General features: G+C 39.4%; 1 protein-coding gene and 1 pseudogene across 1 annotated transcript; both read left to right on the top strand.

Moving 5' to 3' along the window:
- Window positions 1–12,999: 12,999 nt before the first annotated feature.
- Window positions 13,000–13,646, top strand: LOC105601962 (GTP-binding nuclear protein Ran-like; annotated as a pseudogene).
- Window positions 13,647–25,978: 12,332 nt separating this feature from the next.
- On the top strand, window positions 25,979–26,483 carry SERTM2 (serine rich and transmembrane domain containing 2). Its single transcript, XM_060408109.1, has one exon. The coding sequence runs from the start codon at window positions 26,097–26,099 to the stop codon at window positions 26,367–26,369; it is 273 nt and encodes a 90-aa protein (XP_060264092.1). The 5' UTR covers window positions 25,979–26,096; the 3' UTR covers window positions 26,370–26,483.
- Window positions 26,484–27,961: the final 1,478 nt, after the last annotated feature.

The raw sequence follows: 27,961 nt of genomic DNA, 5'->3' as shown, positions 1-27,961 counted from the left end.
TAGGTTGGTCATAACTTTTCTTCCAAGGAGTAAGCATCTTTAAACTTCATGGCTGCAGTCACCATCTGCAGTGATTTTGGAGCTCCAAAAAATAAAGTCTGACACTGTTTCTACTGTTTCCCCATCTATTTCCCATGAAGTGATGGGACCAGATGCCATGATCTTCGTTTTCTGAATGTTGAGCTTTAAGCCAACTTTTTCACTCTCCTCTTTCACTTGCATCAAGAGGCTTTTTAGTTCCTTTTCACTTTCTGCCATAAGGGTGGTGTCATCTGCATATCTGAGGTTATTGATATTTCTCCAGGCAATCTTGATTTCAGCTTGTGCTTCATCCAGTCCAGCGTTTCTCATGATGTACTCTGCATAGAAGTTAAATAAGCAGGGTGACAATATACAGCCTTGACGTACTCCTTTTCCTATTTGGAACCAGTCTGTTGTTCCATGTCCAGTTATAACTGTTACTTCCTGACCTGCATATAGGTTTCTCAAGAGGCAGGTCATGTGGTCTGGTATTCCCATCTCTTTCAGAATTTTCCACAGATTATTGTGATCCACACAGTCAAAGGCTTTGGCATAGTCAATAAAACAGAAATAGATGTTTTTCTGGAACTCTCTTGCTTTTTCCATGATCCAGCGGATGTTGGCAATTTGATCTCTGGTTCCTCTGCCTTTTCTAAAACCAGCTTGAACATCAGGGAGTTCGCAGTTCACCTGTTGCTAAAGCCTGGCTTGGAGAATTTTGAGCATTACTTTACTAGCATGTGAGATGAGTGCAATTGTGCAGTAGTTTGAATATTCTTTGGCATTGCCTTTCTTTGGCATTGGAATGAAAACTGACCTTTTCCAGTCCTGTGGCCACTGCTGAGTTTTCCAAATTTGCTGGCATATTGAGTGCAGCACTTTCAAAGCATCAGCTTTCAGGATTTGAAATAGCTCAACTGGAATGCCATCACCTCCACTAGTTTTGTTCGTAGTGATGTTTTCTAAGGCCCACTTGACTTCACATTCCAGGATGTCTGGCTCTAGATGAGTGATCACACCATCGTGATTATATTGGTCGTGAAGCTCTTTTTTGTACAGTTTCTGTGTATTCTTGCCACCTCTTCTTAATATCTTCTGCTTCTGTTAGGTCTATATCATTTCTGTCCTTTATCGAGCCCATCTTTGCATGAAATGTACCCTTGGTATCTCTAATTTTCTTGAAGAGATCTCTAGTCTTTCCCATTCTGTTCTTTTCCTCTATTTCTTTGCATTGATGGCTGAAGAAGGCTTTCTTATCTCTCCTTGCTATTCTTTGGAACTCTGCATTCAGATGCTTATATCTTTCCTTTTGTCCTTTGCTTTTTGCTTCTCCTCTTTTCACAGCTATTTGTAAGGCCTCCTCAGACAGCCATTTTTCTTTTTTGCATTTTTTTTCCATGGGGATGGTCTTGATCCCTGTCTCCTGTACAATGTCACCAACCTCCGTCCATAGTTCATCAGGCACTCTGTCTATCAGATCTAGTCCCTTAAATCTATTTCTCACTTCCACTGTATAATCATAAGGGATTTGATTTAGGTCATACCTGAATGGTCTAGTGGTAAACCCCCACTTTCTTCAACTTAAGTCTGGATTTGGCAATAAGGAGTTCATGATCTGAGCCACAGTCAGCTCCTGGTCTTGTTTTTGTTGACTGTATAGAGCTTCTCCATCTTTGGCTGCAAAGAATATAATCAATCTGATTTCAGTGTTGGCCATCTGGTGATGTCCATGTGTAGAGTCTTCTCTTGTGTTGTTGGAAGAGGATCTTTGCTATGACGAGTGGATTCTCTTTGCAAAACTCTATTAGCTTTTGCCCTGCTTCATTCTGTACTCCAAGGCCAAATTTGCCTGTACTCCAGGTGTTTCTTGACTTCCTACTTTTGCATTCCAGTCCCCTATAATAAAAAGGACATCTTTTTTGGGTGTTAGTTCTAAAAGGTCTTGTAGGTCTTCATAGAACCGTTCAACTTCAGCTTCGTCAGAGTTACTGGTTGGGGCATAGGCTTGGAATACTGTAATACTGAATGGTTTGCATTGGAAGCAAACAGAGATCATTCTGTCATTTTTGAGATTGCATCCAAGTACTGCATTTTGGACTCTTTTGTTGACCATGATGGCTACTCCATTTCTTCTAAGGGATTCCTGCCCACAGTAGTAGATATAATGGTTGTCTGAGTTAAATTCACCCATTCCAGTCCATTTTAGTTCACTGATTCCTAGAATGTCGACGTTCACTCTTGCCATCTCCTGTTTGACCACTTCCAATTTGCCTTGATTCATGGACCTGACATTCCAGGTTCCTATGAAATATTGCTCTTTACAGCATCAGACCTTGCTTCCATCACCAGTCACATCCACAGCTGGGTATTGTTTTTGCTTTGGCTCCATCCCTTCATTCTTTCTGGAGTTATTTCTCCATTGATCTCCAGTAGCATATTGGGCACCTACCGACCCGGGGAGTTCCCCTTTCAGTATCCTATCATTTTGCCTTTTCATACTGTTCATGGGGTTCTCAAGGCAAGAATAATGAAGTGGTTTGCCGTTCTCTTCTCCAGTGGACCACATTCTGTTAGACCTCTCCACCATGACCCGTCTGTCTTGGGTGGCCCCACACAGCATGGCTTAGTTTCACTGAGTTAGACAAGGCTGTGGTACATGTGATTAGAGTGGCTAGTTTTCTGTGATTATGGTTTCAGTGTGTCTGCCTTCTGATGCCCTCTCGCAACTCCTACCGTCTTACTTGGGTTTTTCTTACTTTGGACATGGGGTATCTCTTCAAGGCTGCTCCAGCCAAGCGCAGCTGCTGCTCCTTACCTTGGACAACGGGTAAGGAGCAGCCACGGCTACCCCTCCTGACCTTGAATGTGAAGTAGCTCCTCTTGGCCCTCTGGAGCCCGCGTAGCCACCACTTCTTGGACGTGGGGTTGCTCCTCTCGGCCGCCTCCCCTGACCTCGAGCCTGTGGTAGCTCTTCTCGTTCACTGCCCTGAGCTCGGGCATGCAGTAGCTTGTCTCTGCTGCCACCCCTGACCTCCTGGATCGGGTAGCTTGTCTCGGCCGCTGCCACTTACCTCGGACACGTGGTAGCTCTCTCGGCTGCTCCTGTGCCGACACAGCCTGGCACTCTCGGTCGCCGCCCTGACCTTGGGCGAGCAGTAGCTTCTCTTGGCCGTGCTTCTGCACTGTCCATCACAGCTGGCGCACTTCTGCACAGTCCGTTGTAGCAGGTTTACCCAAGGCATATTGTTTATAGTAAGCAAACAATTTTAAAAAAAGAACAAATGTTCATCAGTAGAGTAATGGTTGAGTAGATTAAGGGATGTCATTTTGTAGAGTACTACCTAGTTATTGAAAAGAATGAGGCAAATCTCATGTATTGAATAGAAAATATTACTGCAAAGAATTGTTAAATCCAAAATCAAAGTATACAATAAAATGTCCAGTATAATACCATTTTTGTTAAAGTTTCTTTTTTAAAAAAGGCAATAAAAGTAGAAAAGTGACATGATTAGATTTGCCTATTAGATCTAATCCTAAATGTGAAAATAATGTGGCATTTAAAAATCCAGTTTTGTACTGGATAACACAGGGGTGATCCACACATTTGGAAAGATCATTAGAGAAATTATTAATAGTTATTATTCCTCAGGCCTATGAATTTTGAAAAATGTATCCTAAATACATGAAAAAAAATGGAGCAATTAGAATAACTTTGGATTCCCTCGTGGATCCCAAATATTCTTGCCTGAGAAATTCCATGGACAGAGGAACCTGGTGGGCTACAGTCCATGAGGGTCACAAGACTTGGACACAATTGAGTGACTAAACCACCACCAGAGTAACTTAGAATTACAGTCATACCAGAAAAGATGAATGTTCAAAAAAATGAATAGAAAAACAAAAGAATAATAGAATGAAAGCAAACAGGCATATTCTCAATTTTTAAGTTAAGTGGCCTAAAAAAAAAAGCCAAATGCAATTGCTAATGATGGAAGTAGAGAGAAGGAGTAAAAACTTGTAAGATAATGCTTAGCTAGGAAATAAAAATGTTTAATAAATAAAGTTTAGAGCTGTTTGAGTTTCATGATAGTGCAGATCTTTGATATGAACAGATTCACTATATGACATATGTGAAAATAAATAAGTGGTTAGAAAACTGTTTTAGTGAGTAGATACAGTCACTGCAAAAATGGTGTTTTGTGAGTGAAATATGTTATAGAGGTATGCAATACTTTGGGGAGTTGTCAGTGTCTCAGGACTTCTTTCTTTTATATGTCAAAGGTCATCTATATACAGAAAGAAATAAAAATAAATATTAACTATAGTACACCAAATGGGTAATGATGATTTTTATTGATTAATATGAATACAAAATATTTAAACTTTTTCTTAACACTCTTCTGTTTTCCAACTGTATCTACAAATGAAATGTAGTCCTTTTATAATCAGAAACAAAACAAAACAAAAAACATGAATTATTAGCTTCTATGCATCACTGGGGAGCTTTCCTCATAGCTCAATCGGTAAAGAGTCTGTCTGCAATGCAGGAGACTGGGGTTCGATTCCTGGGTAGGGAAGATCCCCTGGAGAGGAAATGGCAACCCACTCCAGTATTCTTGCCTGGAGAATCCCATTGACAGAGGAGCGTGGCAGGTTATAGTCCATGGGGTTGCAAGAATCAGACACGACCTAGCGACTAAATCACCACCCATCACTGGAAAAGGATTTCCATTGTGTGGAAAAGGATTGTGTCAATGCAATGCTGGTGAGAGTGTAATGTAGAGGAACAAAACTTGCCACCCTAAGATGCTCTTCAGGCTGTAGATTATTTCAAGCTGAAAACGAGCAGGGCCCAAAAGACTCAGGAAGAACCTTAGACCTTCCTCCTAACTGCATAGAGAATGTAGAGAAAGCCAATTCCAAGAAGTGAGATATTATTAATACCATAGATAACTACAATAAAACTACGTGGGCTAGACAGGGAGGAACCTAGAAAAGTCTGTTAAAATTCCCCTCTGGGTCTCATCATTCTTGTTGATGTGTTGTTCAGTCGACTCTTTGTGACCATTGTTTCTGTGATGGAGTAGCCATCATAGTCAACAAAAGAGTCTGAAATGCAAAACTTGGATGCAGTCTCAAAAAGGACAGAATAATCTCTGCTCATTTTCAAGGCAAACCGCTCAATATCACTATAATCCAAATCTATGCCCTGACCAGTAATGCTGAAGAAGTTGAAGTTGAACGGTTCTATGAAGACCTACAAGACATTCTAGAACTAACAGCCAAAAAAGATGTCCTTTTCATTATAGGGGACTGGAATGCAAAAGTAGGAAGTCAAGAAATACCTGAAGTAGCAGGCAAATTTGGCCTTGGAGTACAGAATGAAGTAGGGCGAAGGCTAATAGAGTTTTGCCAAGAGAACACAATGGTCATTGTTTCTGTAAGGCCCAGCAAACATTTGTTTACCAATCATTTGCTTTTTAATTTCCATGTCAATTGCCTTACTCCCCCTTGAAGTCTTAAACCACTACCCCCAACATCCTCTTTTGTTTTTAGCTGAAAATGGTATAAAGGTGAGGTTTTCAGCCTTGTTGGCAAGTTACTCAGTTTTCCTGGGTCTCTTCCATATATACATGTTATTAAACTTTTGTTCAATTTTCTCCTGTTGATCTCTCTCATGTCAATTTCATTTCTAGACCAGCCAGAAGAACCTTGAAATGCAGAGGAATTTTTTTTTTTCCTTCTTGACAGTAAATAGGTGACCCCTTTTTAGAAGGCAATTAGCTGTATCAATAAAAAGTTTTAGCTTGAAAATCTTCAATCCAGCAATTTCACTTTTCTGTGTGGATATCAGTATACATAAGGACAATTATTGCAGTGTTATAATAGCAGAACTTTGAACAAACCATATTCATCAATGGGTTGTTGGTTAAATAATGTAAGCTATGTATCATTGGAAGGACTGATGCTGAAACTGAAACTCTACTTTGGACACCTGATGCAGAGAGCCAACTCATTAGAAAAGACCCTGATGCTGGTAAGACTGAGGGCAAAAGACGGGGGCGACAGAGAATGAGACAGTTGGAGTCCATCACCACTGATCACCAACTCAATGGACTTGAGTTTGAGCAAACTCTGGAAGATAGTGAAGGACAGAGAAGCCTGGTGTGCTTCAGTCCATGGGGTCACAAAGAGCCAGACACAACTTAGCGACTGAACAACAACAACAACATACTAAGGAATAAAGGGAAGACAATTAAAAGAACAAGTAAACAATGACATGGAAGGCTGTCCGTAGTATGTGGTTGAATGAAAACAAATTGCAGAATAATGTATTTGTAACCTTATTCGCTATATGTGTACATGTACACAAACATACAAAGACATATTTGCATGAGCATAGAAAAAGTCTTGCCTGGAGAATCCCAGGATTCTCGGGGGAGAATCCCCCGACGGGGGAGACTGGTAGGCTGCCGTCAATGGGGTTGCACAGTCGGACATGACTGAAGTAATTTAGCAGCAGCAGCAGCAGCAGAAAAATCTAGAGATATAGAAATTAAACTGTTCTGTTAAAACAGTGGTTACTTCTGTAAAGGTTAGGGGAAGGGTGGAGAGTGAATATATATTCACTTTATATATTTATATATTGCTTAAGATTTTCTTCTTTAGTCATAAACATGTAAAATCTTGTTAAAAAAAGAAGAGTTTTATCCTGAAAAGGAAATCACTACACATGCACACACACACACAACACACACACACACAAAATCAGATAAACTCTTTCCCATCAAAGTGTTAGAAGTTGATTGGAACCATAAAATCTGACCTGAGGAATCAGATGCAATTTAGCTGAGGGTCTCCAGAGATGCAAAATCCTACCATCAAGGAATGAATGAGTGAGTGAATGGCATTTTAGATTTGGCACAGTAGAAAAAAGAGGTGAATAGTTTTGGGTGAACTGAGGCAGAGGGTGTTCCTAGTGTTTCCACATTACATCACAACACATGAAAGACAACTAACATATTCTCTCAGAGGGTTCAGGGAATCATAGGCTATATTATATAATTTATCTTCAGGTTTAGTTCCAGGAAACCACTCTAAAGTCTTATGTACTGATTCCAACCAGGTCTATGAAGGACTTCCAGGATGACCAGTAAAGTCTAATAACACGGCTAAATTTTCCATTGAATTGAACCTAAATATTTGAATAGATAGCCCTATAACAATATGGTTTTCAATATGTACATTCTTCATGGAACATTATGCTGTGAGTTCCTATTAATTAAATTTAACCTAGACAATATTTATCAGCCCACCACCTTCACTCTCCACTACCAAAAAAGAGAAAATAGAAAAGAAAAAAAGATGGCTGTAATTTGCTTAGACATCCTGGTTTTGTTGAAATGATTTTAAATCCTTTGTTTCTTAATCGATACTTTCCCCTTAGTAATTAAAGCATGGCAATAAATAAGGATGAAGCCTTTTATATTACTTGACAATGACAGGGTCAGGCTCTCAGTCTCAAATTCATCAGCTTGAGATGAGAAGCAGCAGCACAACGGGGGAAACCCATCTGTCTTTATTAAGACTTGGCACCAATAGAGAAAAGCTCATTTAGTAAATGGCAGTTCCCATTCTGCAAAGCGACAGAAAATTTACTGCACTGTCAGCAGGAAAAAAATAATCCACTCAGAGAAAGTTGTTATATTCAGTTCATTCGCTCAGTTGTGTCTGACTCTTTGCGACCCCATGGACTGCAGCATGCCAGGCTTCCATGTCCATCACCAACTCTTGGAGTTTACTCAAACTCATGTCCATTGAGTTGGTGATACCATCCAACCATCTCATCCTCTGTCATCCCCTTTTCCTCCCACCTTCAATCTTTCCCAGCATCAGGGTCTTTTCCACTGAGACAGTTCTTCACATCAGGTGGCCAAAGTATTGGAGTTTCAGCCTCAGCATCAGTCCTTCCAATGAATATTCAGGACTGATTTCCTTTAGGATGGACTGGTTGGATCCCCTTGCAGTCCAAGGGACTCTCAAGAGTCTTCTCCAACACCACAGTTCAAAAGCATCAATTTCTTCGGCCCTCAGCTTTCTTTATAGTCCAACTCTCACATCCATACATGACTACTAGAAAAACCATAGCTTTGACTAGGCAGACCTTTGTTGGCAAAGTAATGTCTCTGCTTTTGAATATGCTGTCTAGGTTGGTCATAACGTTTCTTCCAAGGAGCTAGCGTCTTTTAACTTCATGGCTGCAGTCACCATCTGCAGTGATTTTGGAGCCCAAGAAATAAAGTCTCTCACTATTCTCATTGTTTTCCCATCTATTTGCCATGAAGTGATGGGACCAGATGCCATGATCTCAGTTTTCTGAATGTTGAGTTTTAAGCCAACTTTTTCACTCTCCTCTTTCACTTTCATCAAGAGGCTCTTTAGTTCTTCACTTTCTGCCATAAGGGTGGTGTCATCTGCATATTTGAGGTTACTGATATTTCTCCTGGCAATCTTGATTTCAGCTTGTGCTTCCTCCAGCCCAGCATTTCCCATGATGTACTCTGCATATAAGTTAAATAAGCAGGGTGACAATATACAGCCTTGACATATTCTTTTCCTGATTTGGAACAAGTCCTTTGTTATATTAGGGAGATTTAAAGAGAAAGCATTTTAGTGATATTACAGAGGATAAAAATTTCTACCTCATAATACATAGCAAAGTAGAAAAAAATGAGTAAATAAAAAGTTAGGTCATTGTTCATTGTGCTTTTCCCTTCCCTAACACACTTACCTTCTAGACCTATTCCTATCTTTTCCATCATTTATGGCCAGAAATAAACCCCAGATCTACCCAAAGCCCTCCCTAATTTCAATCCAAACTGATTTCATCTTCCTGCCACCAGATTCTTCGAATGGGCATAATTTAGCACACTAAATTTACTATGTATTTTCATCCTCTAGTTATTCAAGTACTGGTTTGCTCTGCCCAACTAGGTTTCAAGTTCCTTGTGGAACGTTTAAGATACCTTAGCACTTGGCAGGGTGCTAGGCAAATAATAAGTGTTCAACAAATGCTTGATAATGAAATTTTTTCTGCTCTAAATCTCATTTTCCATGATGACCATCTTCACTGGACAAGAAACTGAAAAAAAAAAAAAACCCAATAGCTCAATTTCTTAAATAATTCACAAGTATTTACCAAAGTAATACACACCCAAGGTTAAAACATAATAGAATACAGGAGGGCTTAGTGCAAAGCAACAGATATCTGTTCCACCACATCACATCTCACATTTATGTACACACACCCCCCCAGGACAGCCCCCTCTATTTGTTTGGCTGTTTCTTCTTGTAGTTGCCTCCTATAATTCTAAAAGATACATGCACCCCAATGTTCACTGTAGCACTGTTCACAACTAAGTCATGGAAGCAATCTAAATGTCCATTGACAGAGGAATGAATAAAGAAGAAGTATACATTTACAATGGAATATTACTCAGCCATAAAGAGAATGAATTAATGCCATTTTCGGGAACATAGATGGACCTAGAGATTATCATACTAAGTGAAGTAAGCAAGACAGAGGAAAACAAGTATCATATAATGTTGCTTATATATGAAATCTAAAAAAAAAAAAAAGATACAAATGAATGTGTATACAAAACAGAAATAGACTCAAAGACATAGAAAACAGACTTATGGTTATCAAAGGGGAAAGGGGTGGGGGCAGGGTAATATTAGGAGGCTAACATATACACACTACTATATATAAAGTAGATAACCAATAAGGACCTACTGTATAGCACAGGGAACTAAACGCAGTATTTTATAATAACCTATATGGGAAAAGAGGCTTCCCACATAGCTCTGTCAGTAAAGAATCTGCCTGCAATGCAGGAGACCCTGGTTTGATTCCTGGGTCAGGAAGATCCCCTGGAGAAGGAAATGGCAACCAGTATTCTTGCCTGGAGAATCCCATGGACAGAGGGGCCTGGCAGGCTACAGTCCATGGAGTCGCAAGTGTTGGACACGACTTAGTGACTAAACAACCAACCATATGGGAAAAGAATCTGAAAAAGAATATGTATACATAACTAAATCACTGTGTTATACACCTGAAAGTAACATGCCATTGTAAATCAACTATACTTTAATTCAAATAAAGAACACCAAGGTCAATATCATTCTCAAACTTTGTGGGTTACTATTTTCTCTCTGGAAGCTTTGAGGATATCTTTATACTTTTTACTCTGATACTTCATAATAATATACTCTAAAAATTTCTTTGATAATTCTCTCTACTTTGTTCTCTCTTGAATTACTATTAGTCAAATGTTGAATCTCCCTAATTTTCCTTCTGTATATCATGTTATTTTCTATCTCATTTTTCTTCTTTTAGTCTTTCTGTGCTTTCTTTTATATTTCCTCAACTCTCCCAACTTCCCTTGGATTACATCTCAATAATCATATTGTTTTAATTTAATTTTTTTATTTGACCTCTTATTATTTATTTTCAGTTATCCTATTCCTGTTATATAAATGCAATGTTTCCTTGAATCTCTCTGAGTATACTAATTAGGGTGTTTTGCCTCTCTTCTTTGTCTCTCAAGAGCCCTTAATTTTTTTTTTCTATCTGTACATCATTCTTATGTTGAAAGTTTTCCTTAAATATTTGGTGATCATTGATTCTTTTGTTCACATGGAAGAATGAGACAGTAAAAAAAAAAGTGTTTGGGAACTTCATATACATGAATAGGGAGCTAGTCATTTTGTTGTTGGATTTTCTAAATGCAAAAAAAAAATGTGGAGGCCTTTTCTCTTGGACCTCTCAATCTCTTTAAAGAATAATGTATCAATTTTTGGAGCTCATGGAGGATATTTCTGACTACAAGGTATTCTGTTTACCAGACTAGGTAGGGGGGGTGGGTAATGGAGAAATCTATAAAAATGACTTATTTAAAAAATCTATAATAATTTATCCCTTCCCCCACCCTTATGCCTTACATCTCACTCATTCTTTTTTTCAAATGTAGCATTTATGCAGAGAAGGGTGACTTTCTCTTTCACTGTATTACCCCTCTGCAAGTATTGTAAACTGTAGCTTCTTCTATACGACTTTGTCAGTTCCTACACCTCCATCTGCTTTCCAGCTTTTATCCAAGTTTCATCCACTAATGGCTCCTTTTCCATTCTCTTCATCATCATGAATTTATATCTTTTGCATTCTTTTGCTGTCTTGAGATGAAGAGGTAATATATGTATGTAATCAATCTGCTGTCTTTAACTTATTGAATTGCATAAAACTGTTTTTTCTTTTGTTTCTGTTTGGCCATGCTGTACAGCTTGCAGGATCTTAGGTCCCCATCCAGGGACTGAACCTGGACCCTTGTCAGTGAAAGTGCCAAGTTTTGACCACTGGACCACTGGGGAACTCCCTATAAACTCCCTAAAAACTCCCTGTTTTGATTTAAGTTTGAGCTCTTACTTTGTTATTTACTTTATTTCTTCTGGAAGTATCATATATATTGCTGTGATGACATTCAGTTGATTTAGTAATAAAAGCCCATTTTATAGGATACTGAAACATTAGAACAGGGAACTTCAATATAGTTCCTTCTTAAGCAGAATTTTATTTTTCAGCTTTGTTAAGATGTAAATAACATATATCTTTCATGTATCACAGGCTTGGCATGGTGAAGGGGCTTGAGTAACTCAAAGAAGCTATGCCATGCAGGGTCACCCACGATGTGCCAATGGGTCATAATGAAGACTTCTGAGGAGGCTTTAAAATGAAAGGCAAGGGAGAAAAGTAAAGATATACCCAACTGAATGCAGAGTTCCAAAGAATAGCAATGAGATATAAGAAGGCCTTCTTAAGTGAACAATGCAAAGACATAGAGGAAATTGATAAAATCAGAAAGACTAGAGATCTCTTCAAGAAAACCAGAGATATCAAGGGAATATTTCATGTAAGGATGGGTACAATAAAGGACAGAAATGGTAAGGACCAAACAGAAACAGAAGAGATTAAGAAGTTTCAAGAATACACAGAAGAACTATACAAAAAAGGTCTTAATGACTTGGATAACCACGATGGTGTGGTCACTCACATAGAGCCAGATATTCTGGAAAGTGAGGTCAAATGGGTCTTAGGAAGCATTAATAAGGACACAGCTAGTGGAGGTGATGTAATTCCAGTTGAGCAATTTCAAATCCTAAAAGATGATGCTGTTAAAGTGCTGCACTCAATATGTCAGCAAATTTGGAAACTCAGCAGTGGCCACAGGACTGGAAAAAGTCAGTCTTCATTCCAATCCCAAAGAAAGGCAATACCAAAGAATGCTCAAATGCTCAAAGTACAATTGTGCTTATTTCACATGATAGCAAAGTAATGCTCAAAATCCTTCAAGCTAGTCTTCAACAGTTATGTGAACCAAGAACTTCCAGATGTACAAGCTGGATTTTGAAGAGGCAGAGGAACCAGAGACCAAATTGCCAACATCTGTTGGATCTTGAGAAAGTAAGGGAATTCCAGAAAAACATCTACTTCTGCTTCATTGACAATGCTAAAGCCTTTATATGAATCACAACAAACTGGAAAGTTCTTAAAGAGATGGGAGACCCCTTACCTGTCTCCTGAGAAAATTGTATGTGGGTCAAGAAATAACAATTAGAACTGGACATGGGACCACTGGTTCAAAATTAGGAAAGGAGTATGACAAGGTTATATATTGCTACCCTGCTTATTTAACTTATATGCAGAGTACATCATGGGAAAAGCTGGACTGGATGAATCACAAGCAGAAATCAAGATTCCTGGGAGAAGTATCGACAAGCTCGAATATGCAGATGATACCACTCTCATGGCAGGAAGTGAACAGGAACTAAACAGCGTCTTAATGAAAGTGAAAAAGGAAAGTAAAAAAGCTGGCTTAGCAGTCAGACAAGCACAGAGACATTTCTGGAAATAACATTGTGATGGCTGGCCAAGGAGAACTCCAAGTTCAGTTCAAACTTGTTTTGGTTGGTGATGGTATTACTCGAAAAACTACATTTGTGAAACATCATCTGACTGGTGAATTAGAGAAGTATGTAGCTACCTTGGGTGTTGAGGTCCATCCTCTTGTGTTCCATACCAACAGAGGACTGATTAAGTTCAATGTATGGGATACAACTGGTCAGGAGAAATTTGGTGGACTGAGAGATGGCTATTATATACAAGCTCGGTGTGCCATTATGATGTTTGCTGTAACATCGGGGGTTACATACAAGAATGTGCCTAACTGGTATAGAGATCTAGTATGAGTGTGTGAGAACATCCTGATTGTGTTGTGTGGCAACAAAGTGGATATTATGGACAGAAAGGTTCAGGCAAAGTCAATTGTCTTCCACTGAAAGAAGAATCTTCAGTACTATGACATTTCTGCCAAAAGAAACTACAACTTCAAAAAGCCCTTCCTCTGACTTGCTAGAAAACTGATCGGAGACCATTACCTGGAGTTTGTCACCATGCCTGCTCTTGCCCTGCCAAAGTGGTCATGGACCCAGCCTTGGCAGCACAGTACAAGCATCATTTAGAGGTTGCTCAGACAACTGCTCTCCTGGATGAAGATGATGGCTTGTGAGAAAGTGAAGCTGGGGCCCAGCATCAGAAGTCTAGTTTTATATGCAACTGTTCTGTGATGTCAGTGGTGCAGCGTGTTTGCTACTTTATTACATAGCTAAATAGAACATGTGCTTAATCTTTGGACGCTGAAGGAGATGGATGGGCTTTGGAGTCAATGTGGCAGTTTAAAAAAAAAAACCTTCATTTTTTGGGACCTGCATATTAAGGTGTCTTGGAACACAGTTGTTTCCTCCTTGAGTTTCAAATATATGACTGCTATAGTCACATGACAATATTGAGAGATGGAATCTTGTTTGTTACTGTCATTCCCATTCTTTTTTGTTTAGAATCAGAATAAAGTTGTATTTCAAATATCTAAAAAAAAAAAAAGCTGGCTTAAAACTCAACATTCAAAAAATTAAGACCATAACATTCAGTCCCATCTCATCATAGCAAATAGACGGGGAAAAAGTGGATACAGGGACAGATTTGCTTTTCTTGGGCTTTTCTTGGACTGCATGAAGATCAAAACACTCAATCCTAAAGGAAATCAGCCCTTAATGTTCATTGGAAGAACTGATGCTGATGCTCCAGTACTTTGGCCACAATGCAAAGAGCCTAGTCATTGGAAAAAACCCTGATGCTGGGAAAGACTGAGGGCAGGAGAAGGGGAGCAACAGAGGATGAGATAGTTAGATAGCAGCACCACTTGAACAAACTCCAGGAGATAATAGGGAAGCCCAGTGGGGAAGCCTGGTGTGCTACAGTCCATGAGGTTGCAAAGAGTTAGACATGATTTAGCGACTGAACAACAACAAACAGATATATAACACGTGAAGTTTAAGGTGTACAATGTGAAATACATGTCTGCATGTGAGTTAGTCTCTCAGTTGTGTCTGACTCTTTGTGACTCCATGGACTGTAGCCTGCCAGGCTCTTCTGTCCATGGAATTCTCCAGGCAAGAATACAGGAGCAGGTAGCGATTTTCTTCTCCAGGGGATGTTCTAGGGATAGAACCCAGGTCTCCTGCATTGTAGGCAGATTCTTTGCCATCTGAGCCACCAGGGAAGCCCCAATGTGTGTGTGTGTGTGTATATATATATATATATATATATATATATATATATATGTATAAGCACAAATATATCATTCAAAAAACAAAGATCATGACATCTGCTCCTATCACTTCATGGCAAATAGATGGGGGAAAACTGAAAACAGTCTCAGATTTCATTTTCTTGGGCTCAAAAAATCAATGCAGATGGTGACTGCTGCCATGAAATTAAAAGACACTTGCTCCTTGGAAGCAAAGCTATGACAAACCTAGACAGTGTGTTAAAGAGCAGAGACATTACTTTGTTGACAAAGGCCTGTATAGTCAAAGCTTTGGTTTTTCCAGCAGTCATGTATGGCTGTGGGAGCTGGACCCTAAAGAAGGCTGAGCACTGAAGAATTGTTGCTTTCAAACTATGGTTTTGGAAAGGACTCTTGAGAGTCCCTTGGACTGCAAGGAGATCAAACCAGTCAATCCTAAAGGAAATCAACCCTGAATATTCATTGGAAGGACTGGTGCTGAAGCTGAAGCTCCAACACTTTGGCCATAATGCAAGGAGCCAATTCATTGGAAAAGACCCTGATACTGGGAAAGATTGAGGGCAAGAGGAGGAGTCAACAGAGGATGAGATGGTTGGATGGCATCACTGACTCCAAGGACATGAGTTTGAGCAAACTCAGGGAGATAGTGAATACAGGAAAGCCTGGCATGCTGTAGTTCATGGGGTCACAAAGAGTTGGACATGACTTAGCGACTGAAAAACAACAGCCATATAGATTTATAAATAAATATACATATATTTCATATATATATATTTAAGGTATACCATGAGAGTATGATTTGAAATATACATGCATGGCAGACTTTAAGGTGAGCATTTCCAAGGGGTAGCTGCTACATGACTAACCTAGCTTTCCAAACCATGGGGAAAATAAAAATCCAGCACATGATCAATTGAAAACATTGACAGATTTAATCTATACTTAGTAAACTCATTTGGCCAAGGTCATCAATGTGAGTGGTGAAAATAGGAGCAGTACTTGGACCAATCACCACATGTAGTCCAAGTCAGAGAGTGCTATTATCTCATTATAAACATATAACAAGAAGGTAAGAAATTACATTATCACAGTGCTAGAGCTTAGCTACCGAGGCTGCTGAGGCTGGGGGTGGGGGGACCCTTCTTTTAAAAAAGGAAATAAGCAAGCTCTGAATTTGAATAGCGTGAGCTAGGTTTTACTGGGTTAAAGGGTTATTTTTAAAAGGGAGAATTAGAATTCTAATCATGACAATCCAACATTATGGATTCACTTTCTTATTTTTAAGGTCTTGCAAGCCCTTCTAGAACTTTGACATTTTTACCCCCAGGGGAATCAGAAGTGAGCCAGAAAGAGCTGCTGATTTGCAGAAAGTAAGAAGTGGATCTTAGATAGAAAGAGCTTTAGTACCAGGGCAGAAGTATGATACAGTGGTTAGGAGCATAGGTTTAGACTCAGGCACACCTGGGTTAAGATTTTAAGCTCCATCACTTACTAGTTGTGTGCTCTTGAACAAATAATTTAACCTCTGTAAAATTCAGTTTTCCCTTCTGTAGTTTGTAAAGTGAACTAAGCTCTGTCAAGCTGTGGTGCCTCTGGACAGGCAACTCCCTCTGCCTTCAATACCACTCACCTCCTCTGCTGCTGCTGCTAAGTCGCTTCAGTCGTGTCCGACTCTGTGTGACCCCAGAGACGGCAGTCCACCAGGCTCCTCCGTCCCTGGGATTCTCCAGGCAAGAGTACTGGAGTGGGGTGCCATCGCCTTCTCTGACTCACCTCCTCTAACCCTGACCAATTCTTACTCATCCTTCAGATCTCTAACCATATTGCCACTTCCAGGAAGTCACAATTCCCTAGAGTTACGTAATGCTCTCCTGTATCTCCTCCCCAAGGATCCTAAATACAACTTCAAATATAAGAAATGTATGATAATTGGTGGTTTTTAAAAATTTGTTTCTTCCACACATTAGGAGCCAGCAAACAAGGGCCTGTGGGCTAAATCTGACCCGTGACCTCTTTTTAGCTTCCAAGAATGGTTCTGCATTTTTATAGAATTGATTTTATAAAAAGAAGAATATGCAACAGAGATCTTAAGTGTCCCTCAAAGCCTAAAATATTTACTATCTGGCCCTTTATGGAAAAAGGTCAGCATTTGCTGACCCCTGCCATAGATCATAAAATCTGAGGGTAAGGACTATTTTTCATTTCATAGTATGTCCTATTCTTAGCACATAGGCACTCAGATATTCACTGAGGGAAGGAATGAATTAACGTTTATAACCAGCATTTTTTAAAAATATAATTAATGATAGAATCAAAACACAACTTTATTTTGTCTCCCAATGTCCAATAAAATATACTCCTTTGGTATAAAATTTCTCTGACCTTGGATGGAAACTTGGACAAGGCCTATGACTTTTCTGTTCATTCCTTCAAGAATAAACAGTCCTAAAATCACTCAAAATCACAAAACACAGTCTTGATTCAGTAATCAGGATATATTCAGTCTAAGATATTAATCAAATTCTTCAAGTTTTACTAAGAAATAAGGTGTGCCCTCCCACCCCACACTGAGGCCTATAGGTGCTGGCCATCTGTCTTTGGAGAAGAGGGGGATGATAGCTTTTCTTCCTTCTCTCCCCACTTGCCAGTTCTGATTTGGACCCTCACCAATGTGGGAGCAGGAAGAAGGACAAGAGGTAAAGGGATTGGTCATTTCTTCCTCGGTAGAAGAAATGGCTTCCCACTCTCTAGGTCTCTGGATCTTCTTTGGGTTCTTTAAATGTCCTCATGACTGAGGATCCCTCAGCGATACTATTTGGGAGACCTGGGTTTATAATTTATATCCAGGTTGGTAGTTTACAGCTCTTTCCTCCACCCCTAGGAATCCAATAGTTATCTCCAGCCTTTTTTTTTTTTTTCTCTTGCTGGGGTCTCTACATCTAGGTGGTTCTATTAGACTGTGTCCAGTGTGACCCCACATTTGTTCTCCTTATCTCTAGCATGGCAGACTTTTGATTGATTCCCAGGAAATCATCAAACATCCCTTGCCTGATAAATTCTTATTTGTAAAATGAGAATAATAATATCCAAACTACAGAGTTGTTGCAAGGATTAAATGAAATTCTCTACATTAAATGCTTGACATGGAGTAAGCACTCAAGAAATGTTAATCTGCTTCCTCTTGCCACAATATATAAAACATGTGCATGCGTGCTAAGTGGCTTCAGTCGTGTCTGACTCTGTGCAACCCTATCAACTGAAGCCTGCTAGGCTTCTCTGTCCATGGGATTCTTGAGGCAAGATTACTGGAGTAGGTTGCCATGCCCTCCTCCAAGGGAGGAGGAACATGGAGGAACATGGGAATCTCCAAGGGAACTTCCCAACCCAGGGATTGAACCCATATCTCTTATGTCTTCTGCATTGGCAGGCTGTTTCTTTATCACTAGTGCCACCTGGGAAGTCCCATATAAAACACAATAATGGCACTTAAACTACAGTTGGATGAATTACTTATAATGGTACATATACCCGGGACAAATATGTCTTATTTAAATATATTCTACTTAAAGCTTAGACCCCCTCCCCCATTAGAAACTCAGACCTAGATTCCAAGACTGATGTTAAATCTCCACAAAAACTTCAAAATAAAAGAATTCAGTTGGTGCCTTAAAAAAAAAAAAACAAAACACATTTCCCAAACCTGGGGAAATACATGTACACATACTGTTTATAAAATGGAATTATTTAAATATCACTACATCCTGTCATGTTTGGCTTCAATTCTACACATATATTAATTACTATAAAACCTAAGATGAAAAAAGTCTTGAATTGAGCAGGAGATCTGATTTCCTTAAATGTCCTATGAAGAGGCTTTTACTAAAAAACAGGGAGTCTTCGCTAATCCTACAGATTCATGAAGAAACCTCGAAGGGGTTAAAGTGGAAGCTAAGACCAACTTTGCTTCTGAGCTTCTCTCTTATCTCCTCCCTCTGAGGCTCCCAGCCGCTAAAGCAAAGCAGAGCTGATTCACTACCTTTCCCGCACTCTCTAAACTGTTGCCTGCGAAAGAGGAACTGGGGACTTAACTATTCAGGCTGCTTCCAGTCAAGTGTTCCGGATGGTATATACACATCCAAAGGGACAATTCTTTAGGCAGTTCGGGGTTTACAAGGAGCAGGCATCTGAAACTGCGCTCTGAAGCTGTAAGTGGCAACCGGCGTTTTAAGTCACTAATAGAGGGTGCTTTTCTCTTTTGCGCTGGGAAGATCTGACTCTTCAGGAGGATGAAGGAGAAAGCGTATTTTGCATGAACATAGTCCTGTTTCTCTGGCAAAACAAGGCTTTCTTTCTATTTTCCAGATATTCCAAAGATGTTCCTGAACAACTTGCCCGTCGGTGTAAGCTTCAAAAGGGATCCTTAAAAGGCAGCCCCATTCATCCCATGAGCCACGAGAAAGGTAAGAGAGACTTGGAAATATGATGATGTTATTTATGGTGAAAATGCGGTTACTTATCCTCAGGTGTGACAAACCGGCACTGTATGCCACGGAAGATAACAGCAGCTCTCACTTAAAATGCTTATTACTTAATGGCTTCAGCGATTGAAGAAGCGCTTGCGGCTGGAATTGTTTTTTCACAGGCTCCTGTGGAACTAGATTCTCTAACAGTTCCCACCCTGACCCCCTTAGTTTTTCTCCCCTACACCGGGCAGGTAATACGAACAGAATGCGTTAATTCCTTAAAGCTATTGCAAGAGCCAAAACTCTCTTCTGAGTTGTTTCACTGATCATTTTCCTTAGCTATGTGGTGAGATTTCAGCTCTGAAATTCTATAAGCAGGTGTCATTTGGAAAAATATAGAATTGCCAATTATTTCAGAACTTTATCACATTAAAGACAAGCAAAAGGAACTATGGGGAGCTCCTTGAGGACCAAAACGGATCAGGTTACACATCTCTATATCCCCAGTACTTCGTAGGGGGCCTGGTAATTGGTTTGCACTCAAAGGTTTGCTGAATGTGTCAGTCTGAATATATACAGAACTTTGTTTCTCTTATTAGAAATGTTTCACCCTAGGAATTCCTCTTCACGTTCTGTTTTCGTTTTAAGGAGCAAAATTCATGGTCTGGGTATGTATGTTATTTTGCTTTTGTGAGGTTATATATACTGTGCTGATGCTGACCATAATTGGAGACTTGGCCGATTCAATGTTCATACCAAAATCATGATTTTTGTATTTTTTTTTTTTTTGGCCAAGAGTTTTATGTACCAAGTTAATGACAAAACATACAATCAGAAAATCAGAGGTGCATTCACATTGCTTGTAGGTGTTTTGATTTACATTAGAAGTAAACCAGATGTCCAGGCTAATGTTGGACATTGGCCAGTTATTAAGTTAATCTCTTTCCATTTTCCCTTCCCCCAATCTCCCCTCCCATTTTCCTTTCTTCCTCTCTTTTCCAATGTTTTCCTCCTACCCTATCTTCATCTGTGCCTCTTAACCACTCATTTCCTCCTGCCTCTTATCAGCACTTCTCACACCTTCTCACATTTTTCCTTCCTTCTCCCCCCCTTTCCTCCATCTCCCTTCTTTTCCTAATGCCTTTCCTATTTTCTTATTCCTCACTCTCCTTATCTCTTATCAGCTTTCCATTACTTTTACAAAGACTAGAGACTGATTTTCATTTTATTAGCTTTCCAGAAAAAAAAAAGTAGGATACTATAATCTTACAAACGTCTTTCCACAATAACTAGATTTTTAAGAATTAATAGAATTTTGGCTTCTTTTGAAATTGCATGGTTGTTTTTCTTTTCAAATAGTCCAGACCTTTTAATAGAGCAATCACATTGTCTGTGCAACTCATCAATTAGTTAGCTAAGAGAGCTATGGTGATCCTGTTTGGAAAGCTTTTATGAGAAGTTGTCACAGATATAGGAACAGATTAAGAAAGAGGACCCCCTTCACCCATATCTAGCTTTTCATCTACTCATTTCAAAATCCTTCAGATTTAAGGAATTGAACTGATAGACCTCTCTGAATTGAACAGGATGTTTGGTGTTCGGCAGACACAGAGGTTTTAAGAAATATATGGTTAGTTTTCGAAACCCTCAAATGAAATGTTTAAAGAAGTTGACAAACTGTTTATGAGAGTATTATTATTTACAGATTCTTCAAGCTTCATAGAATTCTAATAAATATTTAATAAATCGTTAGATCTTAAGGAAAATTCAGGGTTGATTGTGTTAGAGGTAGTATTATTAATTGTTAATGAAAAGCATCTATAGACACAACTGAACTGTCTAAAACTTCAGGCCATAAACCCACTCCATGTATAGTTTTCCTTTAAAATCATGGAACTGAAATAATTCAAGAGCAAAGTTTCTAACAAAGTGATTATTCCTTTTTTTTTTTTTTTTGGCTGTGGCACACAGCTTGCAGGATCTTAGTTCCCTGTCCAGGTGTTGAACCCAGCTCCACAGCAGTGAAAGTGCCAAGTCCAGACCACTAGACTGCCAGGGAACTCCCCAAAAGTGATTATTCCTTAATTCTAGGTTATACTCAGAAATTTAAGTCTTCTTTGCACAGTAAGAGATAGAAGAGTTGGGGAGGGAAATAAAAAGGGAGTTTCAGGCACTTCCCCAACCTTTATTATCTATTGAAACAGAGATAACACTGTGCTTCTCTCCAGATTGTCAGTGTTAAGTGCGTTTCTTCAGTCATATCCATGCATTTATTCAGTAATTATTGAGCAGCTATTGTAAGCATGGTTATATAAGGGATCACGTGCATACATGTATGCTCAGTCAAGGCTGACTCTTTATGATCCCATGCACTGCAGCCTGCCAGGCTCCTCTGTCCATGGAATTTTCCAGGCAAGAATAGTGGAGTGGGTTTCTATTTTCTCCTCCAGGGGACCTTCCTGACCCAGAGATTGAACCTGTGTCTCCTGCATTGGCAGGCGGATTCTTTTGCCACTGAGCCACATGGGAAGCGAATGGAAGGTTGAAAAAGATCCTCAAGGAGTGTATAAATTACAACTTGGGAAAAAAACACAGAAAATAGATACTTACAATATTAGGTGAATGTAACTTCTCTAGGAGGGTTAGAGAGCCTGTGGAAATTAGGATTTGATAAGAAATCAAGGTCAGTTTCATGAGCTGAACTATGAAGAATGGTAGCATTTCCCCAAGCAGATATATACAAAGATAGAAGGAACAGATCAAACAAAAAACATGAAGGCAGGGAAATAGGTGTCAATGAGCATTACAGCTTGATTGGAAAGTAAGGTAGTGGAAGGAATTAAAGTCAGCCAGGACCAGGGCATGGACAGCCTTGAATGCCAAGCTAAGGAGAATGGAATAAAGTTAAAAGGTAATATGTGGGCTACCAAATATTTATTCCTTTTTCATCCTATAAGAATAGTTATAAATAAATCATATAGTGATGCAATGTAGAGTAAAATGCACAAAACAAAGAAGACATATAGCTTGATACTTTTTTTTTTTATAAAGTTCAAAACAAAAATAAAAAACATAGTGTTTAGGCATGGGGTGTGTGTGTAAATAAAAGCAAGGTAATGATTAACAAAATTCAGAATATTGAATTTGATAGGGAGGAGCATAGGTAGGCATCATGTAAATTATTATTCTCAGTCTTACAGTCAGTAGGTTCTTGTTCACAGGTGTTTGTTCATGGGTGTTACTAAGTAAACAAATAAAAGAGAACTTGGAGGCACCCATGATGACAGTGTGCCTAACCAGGGAGTCTGACTTATCCAAATATGTGTACTTGGAGGTCCATGGGAGACTAAAAAGACAGTAACCTACTATTGGGACTTTTCCCACTTGGACAGCACTAACAGTGAGTGTTGATTTTCCTACTGCTTGTGTTCTGGAGGCCAGGTAAAACAAGTGTGCCTCCATGTAGGCTGCTGGGGACTGTCACAGTCCTGACTCTCAGGCGCTCCATTCTATTTGTAGAGTGGTGCTTCTCAGCCCTGGCTGCATATCAAAACCACGTGGACCTTTACGTACTACAGCTGTTTGGGCCTCCCCCTACACAAACCTACTGCATCAGAACCTCTGAGGAAAGGCCCCAGATAGACATATTTTCAAAAAGTTTAGTAAGTGATCCTAAGGGCAGCAGGGACTGGAAACCATTCCTTGCAGAGTGTACTTAGAAACTCTGAATGGGTAGCTTGTCACAAATATAGATTTCAGGGTCCTATCCAGAGAGACTCTGATCTAGAGAGCAAGGGGAAAGGCCTAGAAATCTGCATTTGTAAGACAAATCTTCCACGTGATTCTGATGAAGGAACTTCCTTCAGAAACACTGCCCCAAAGGTTCCAAAATCCTAGGGCCTCAGGGAGATCACTCTGTGTATTCGTTCATTTCCTAGGGCTGCCATAAACAAAGTACTACAAACTAGGTGGCTTAAAACAGAAATTTATTCTCTTAGGTCTGAAGGCTAGAAGTCTGAAATCAAGGCATCAACAGGGCCATGCTCTCTCTGCACTCTGTAGAGTAAAATTCTTCCCTGACTCTTCTGGCTTCTGGGGTTTACTGGCAATCCTTGGTCCCCCCTGGTTTGTAGGTGCATCATTCCAGTCTCTGCCTCTGCGTTCCCCCTGTATACCTTTGCTTTCTCTTCTTATGAGGACACCAGTCATACTGGATTTAGGGCCAACCTAATGACCTCGTTTGAACTTGACTACATGTGCAAAGACCCCCCCCTTTTTTTTTTACAAAGAAGGTCACATTTGCAGGTACTGGGTGTTAGGACTTCAGCATGACTTTTTTGGGGACACAATTCCATCTGTGGCACTCTTTTAAATAGTTTTTAAAAGTAGGGTCCCCAAACAACCAACTGAACAGTTTAGCTTTGTTCTTTAGCTGGGATATCTAGATAGAAAAACTGATAGTTAACTCTCAAAGCCCGATATGCAAAGGGTCACCTGAAAATCTTGTGCTTAGAATACGTATTCCTGGGCCTTGATCCAAAATATTTGAACTCAGTAGGCCTGGTGAAGGGCCTAGGAGTCTACATTTTAAGTAACGTAGGAGGTTCATGCATCACATTCTTGAGAAAAACTGGATTTAGGAGAATAAGAAAGGTCGAGAATCCAGTGGTCTGGGGAGAAAGAGCTCCCAAGAACAGACCTTGAAATCTGCATTTGTAACAAGCTACTCAGTTGAACCACTGCCTTTGGGGCTGGTGTTTTTAGGGAACAAAAGGATACCTATGTAATTACCTTTTCCACTTGTTAGTGAATCAGAAATCAAAATAGATGTACATTTAAGTATTGCAAAAAATGTTTCCTAGCCTATAGTTCCAAAGACAGTAGAAAGATACCCTGTCCCTTTGCTCTTGTTTCTGTGAACCAGGTGGTTCTGCACAGGCGATAGAGGCCATAGGTAGGTAGGCTAAGAATCATGCAGATTACAGAAATTACAGTACCATGAGCTAGTAAATATAAACTTTAAGCTGAAGTGCTCCCAGGCTGGGGGAAAATTCAAGATTATAGGAAGAGTAATGTGATTGTTGGAGCTATTTCTATTAACGCTCCTTGGGCATGTTAACAAGTGACAGAATTGGGCTACCTTGTCAGCTCTTTGCCACTGTTGCACATGGAAGCTTAACAGGTGATGGTAGTTTATGTTTTGTTTTGTTTTTTTAGTCACCTATATTCAAAATTCATGTTGGGAAAAACAAGCTAAATTATTTTGGAAGCCTTCAACAGCAAATAGTTGACCCTATTTACACACTGGAATGTTTTTGCCAATAAAGACAACAGTCCATCTTTACCATTAATGAAAGATGAAGTTACTTGCTCAGAACAAACACACCCTTTCAATTACTTCTGATCTACAAATACTGGGGAGTAGGGGTGTATTCTTACCCCACAGTCCTAAATGAGAGACAGAGAACACAAAAACAAAATTGGGGGAAGCCTAAATTCCTGAAAATTTCATAATTTGTTAAAGTGACCCATGGCACTGGGACCTGGGGTTTGAAAAAACAAATCCTTAGATTTAGATCTTCATTTAAGTGCTAGGTTTTCTCGGTTAAACTAAAGCAGTGGTTTTCAGTCCTGGCTGTACTTTATTTAGAGTCATTTGGGGAACTTTTTAACAATACCAGTGCTTGGACCCCACCTAAGACCAGTAAAATCTCAATCTCTAGAGTGGTGAGCAGGCCCAACTGTGGAGATTATGATTCAGAAAGTCTAGATTGGGGCCCAGGGTCTATATTTTAATAAGTACTTCAGAATTTTATGACCAGTTAGTTTAGAAAACACTGTCCTACTCTAGCCAAGTTATTAGCTGCTGTCCTCTGACTGGAATTTTTATTTAACCTTGTAACAGGTATACTACTTAGAAAAAAAAAAGCATTCAAAATGATAAAAACTCAGGATACCATTTTAAAACTATATTTCCCATCTAAAACCATTTTGCAATATATCAGTTAATTTTTATTTCAAAAGAAATCACCATCTCTGTTTCTTAGATACCCGAATCTTTTATTTTTGTTTTTGATTTTCAGGAAAATAAATCTGTTGAGGAATTTGAAGAGTCAAATCTTCTGAGCCTAGACCTACTGCTGTCAGCATCTCTGAGATCTCCTCCATCTGAGAATTACCAGGTCTGACAACACTTTTCCTCCAGCCTACATTGAGGGAGGTCAACAAAACTGCAGAAAAGTTGCATTCTCTAGACTTCCAACCCTCAAGCTGTGGCAGTTGGGAAGATACCTTACAAGCTCTGTGGCAGTTGGGAAGATACCTTACAAGCTCCATCCTTATGGGGGATTCAGAAAGACAAGAAGGGCAAAAACTCAGATATGCTGAGCTGGAAATATACAAAAGCTTTTAGAAAATCTCCCCACAGAAGAATCCAATTAAATTCACATAATTAATGCACACATTAGATAAGCTGTAGATAAAATAGAATGCTTTCTCCCCCCACCAAAACATAGAAAAAGTCTGATTTAATACTCAGATATGCTTGTCCTCATACCAGTATTATAAAGCAGTTTTGCCATATTTATTTTAATCAGTATAGGAGTAGGACTGTGGAAAATAAAATATTTTATTTATATTTTAAGAAAGTGGTTAAGAAGTTCTGATAAAAAAAAAAAAACTTTGGGAGAGGGGTGCTGTGCTGGAAAATAGAGACGGTGTGGCAACTGCCAAATTAGAATATCATTTTCTTGCTTATGCAATACTGACTTGGCTCTGGTTGTGATTGTTTGATTGCGTATGAGATTGTTAGAACACCTCCAGCATATTCAGAGACAGTCTAAGTGACTGTGGAATGCCTCAAGGGCAATAGAAATCAACTAGAAATAGGTACTAATTCAAGTCTTGAGTGATGACGGAGGTGCATTTCAAGTACCATGGAAATCTCACTGGACGGGCCCATTTCCCCACCCTGGCAACAGAGGTTGACACTACTTCAGATAAGTATTCCAACCTGTATATGTATGTGGGCTTATTCCTGAGCCTCTTGGCCATTCTCCTCATCCTGCTCTTCACGATGCTCCTTCGACTCAAACATGTCATCTCACCCATCACCTCTGAGAGCACAGAAAGTGTTCCTCAATTCACAGACGTAGAGATGCAGAGTCGGATTCCTACTCCTTAAAGCCAGGATGAAGGTGAGCTTTACTGGATCTCAGTGGACCCTTATATGTTGATGTCCAGGAAAGCTGACTTCATTATCTGTAGCTTCCTGTGTAAGGAATCAACAAGCTGTTCACTTAACAAGTTGTTCCTCCTTTCCTTGTGTTATTCTTTATCTTGACTCTGCTTGTGGGATATCTAAGAGGTTTGACTCCTTCCTTGCAAGGAATATAGGAAATGGCAGCTGCTTGGGAAGGTAGGTTTCCATGGTAACCAAAGAGAGGCTGGGCCTTGAGCAACCCTCAGATCACAGAAATTCATATGCAGCTGTTGTTTAAAAAAAACAAACAAACACGACCCTGGAAACTCCAAGAACAAGGAAAATTTGCCTTTGAAAGGATTGATTGTTCAAAGAGGTTACCCCAAGAAAGGAACAAGTTTTAATTTAGCAGTTAGACCCAAAAGAATCACCCCTGGTTACATGAACTTAGCTCATGTTGGAGGTTAATGGAAGGGACCACAAAGTCAAAAGAGCAGTGATTTTATCAACTATGGCCATCAGGTTTGTCCCAAATGAAAGCAGAGTCTTTAAAGACACTGTTTCAATTTTAAAAGCAATTTTGCAAAAGTAAGTTTCTAGTGAACAAACTCACCTAGAGAGGGAAAATGTGCATTTTATATCTGTGTTATTACCATTACTGGACTTTTAAACATTCAAAAAATGGTAGATATATTACAAAAATCTGGAACAATGAGCTTCCCTCAAACCAAGGGAAAATTAAGTCAAAATATGCTTATGCTAATGAACATTATATGATACATGCACCTTCTTTGCCCTTTTCTCCTTCCCCATCATGCTCCAGGATTGAGTTGCACTCAAATTTAAGCTTTGTTTAAAGATGGCCTTGGCAAAGAAGACTCAAGTGTACTTTAAAGCAGAAATGAAATAGTCTTGGTATTCTGTTGTTGAATGATTGTGGCTTTGGACAAAATACTCAAGCCTGGGGTACCGGGTTTTTCTTTCTGAAAAATGATCTGAGAGCTATTCAGTCATCACTAGACTCCTCTTAGATCTGAGTGTAAGAAAAACAGAGACAAAAGAGGAAAGGACTAAATAATACCCTCCAACTAATCTTTATTGAGATCCGTGTCCTCAAATGTCACATTTGTCTTTCCCAGAAAATGTTCCTCCTTTCCTGATCCCTGCCCAAAGATGAAGTGTTTCACTTATTACCTATAAAATAAATATATTTTGAAAACTTGCATTCTCATAATCAGCCCTAGTGTGCCAGTAGTGGGAGACAATTTGATTTTTTAATAATTTACTTATTACAAATTAGAAGGCTGGTCATACTCTTGCCGCCAAAGAACTAAAATACCCATGTTAATTTCTACCTGCTTTTAAAAAAATCAGTTCTCGCTTACACCTAAAATATGGTCATCAAATTTCCACCAGGTGCTCCCTTGGGAATTGTGACAGTGAGAGAGAAGTGGAATGGATGGTAGGTTAATGGCACCTCTACCAGACATGCTCTCGAGTTTGTTACCAATTTAGATTGGCTCCTTTACTTTGATCTAAATCTAGCATGATGGTGAAATTCCCAAGTGCTTTCT

Source organism: Ovis aries, chromosome X (genome assembly GCF_016772045.2).
Source record: "Ovis aries strain OAR_USU_Benz2616 breed Rambouillet chromosome X, ARS-UI_Ramb_v3.0, whole genome shotgun sequence".
Taxonomy (NCBI): Eukaryota; Metazoa; Chordata; class Mammalia; order Artiodactyla; family Bovidae; genus Ovis; species Ovis aries.
Note: the sequence above shows the minus strand (reverse complement) of the source record. Positions and strands in the feature narration are given on the sequence as shown.

Excerpts from the sequence above, each read along its gene's own strand:
- SERTM2 (XM_060408109.1), top strand. The coding sequence starts at position 26,097 with ATGACGGAGGTGCATTTCAAGTACCATGGAAATCTCACTGGACGGGCC.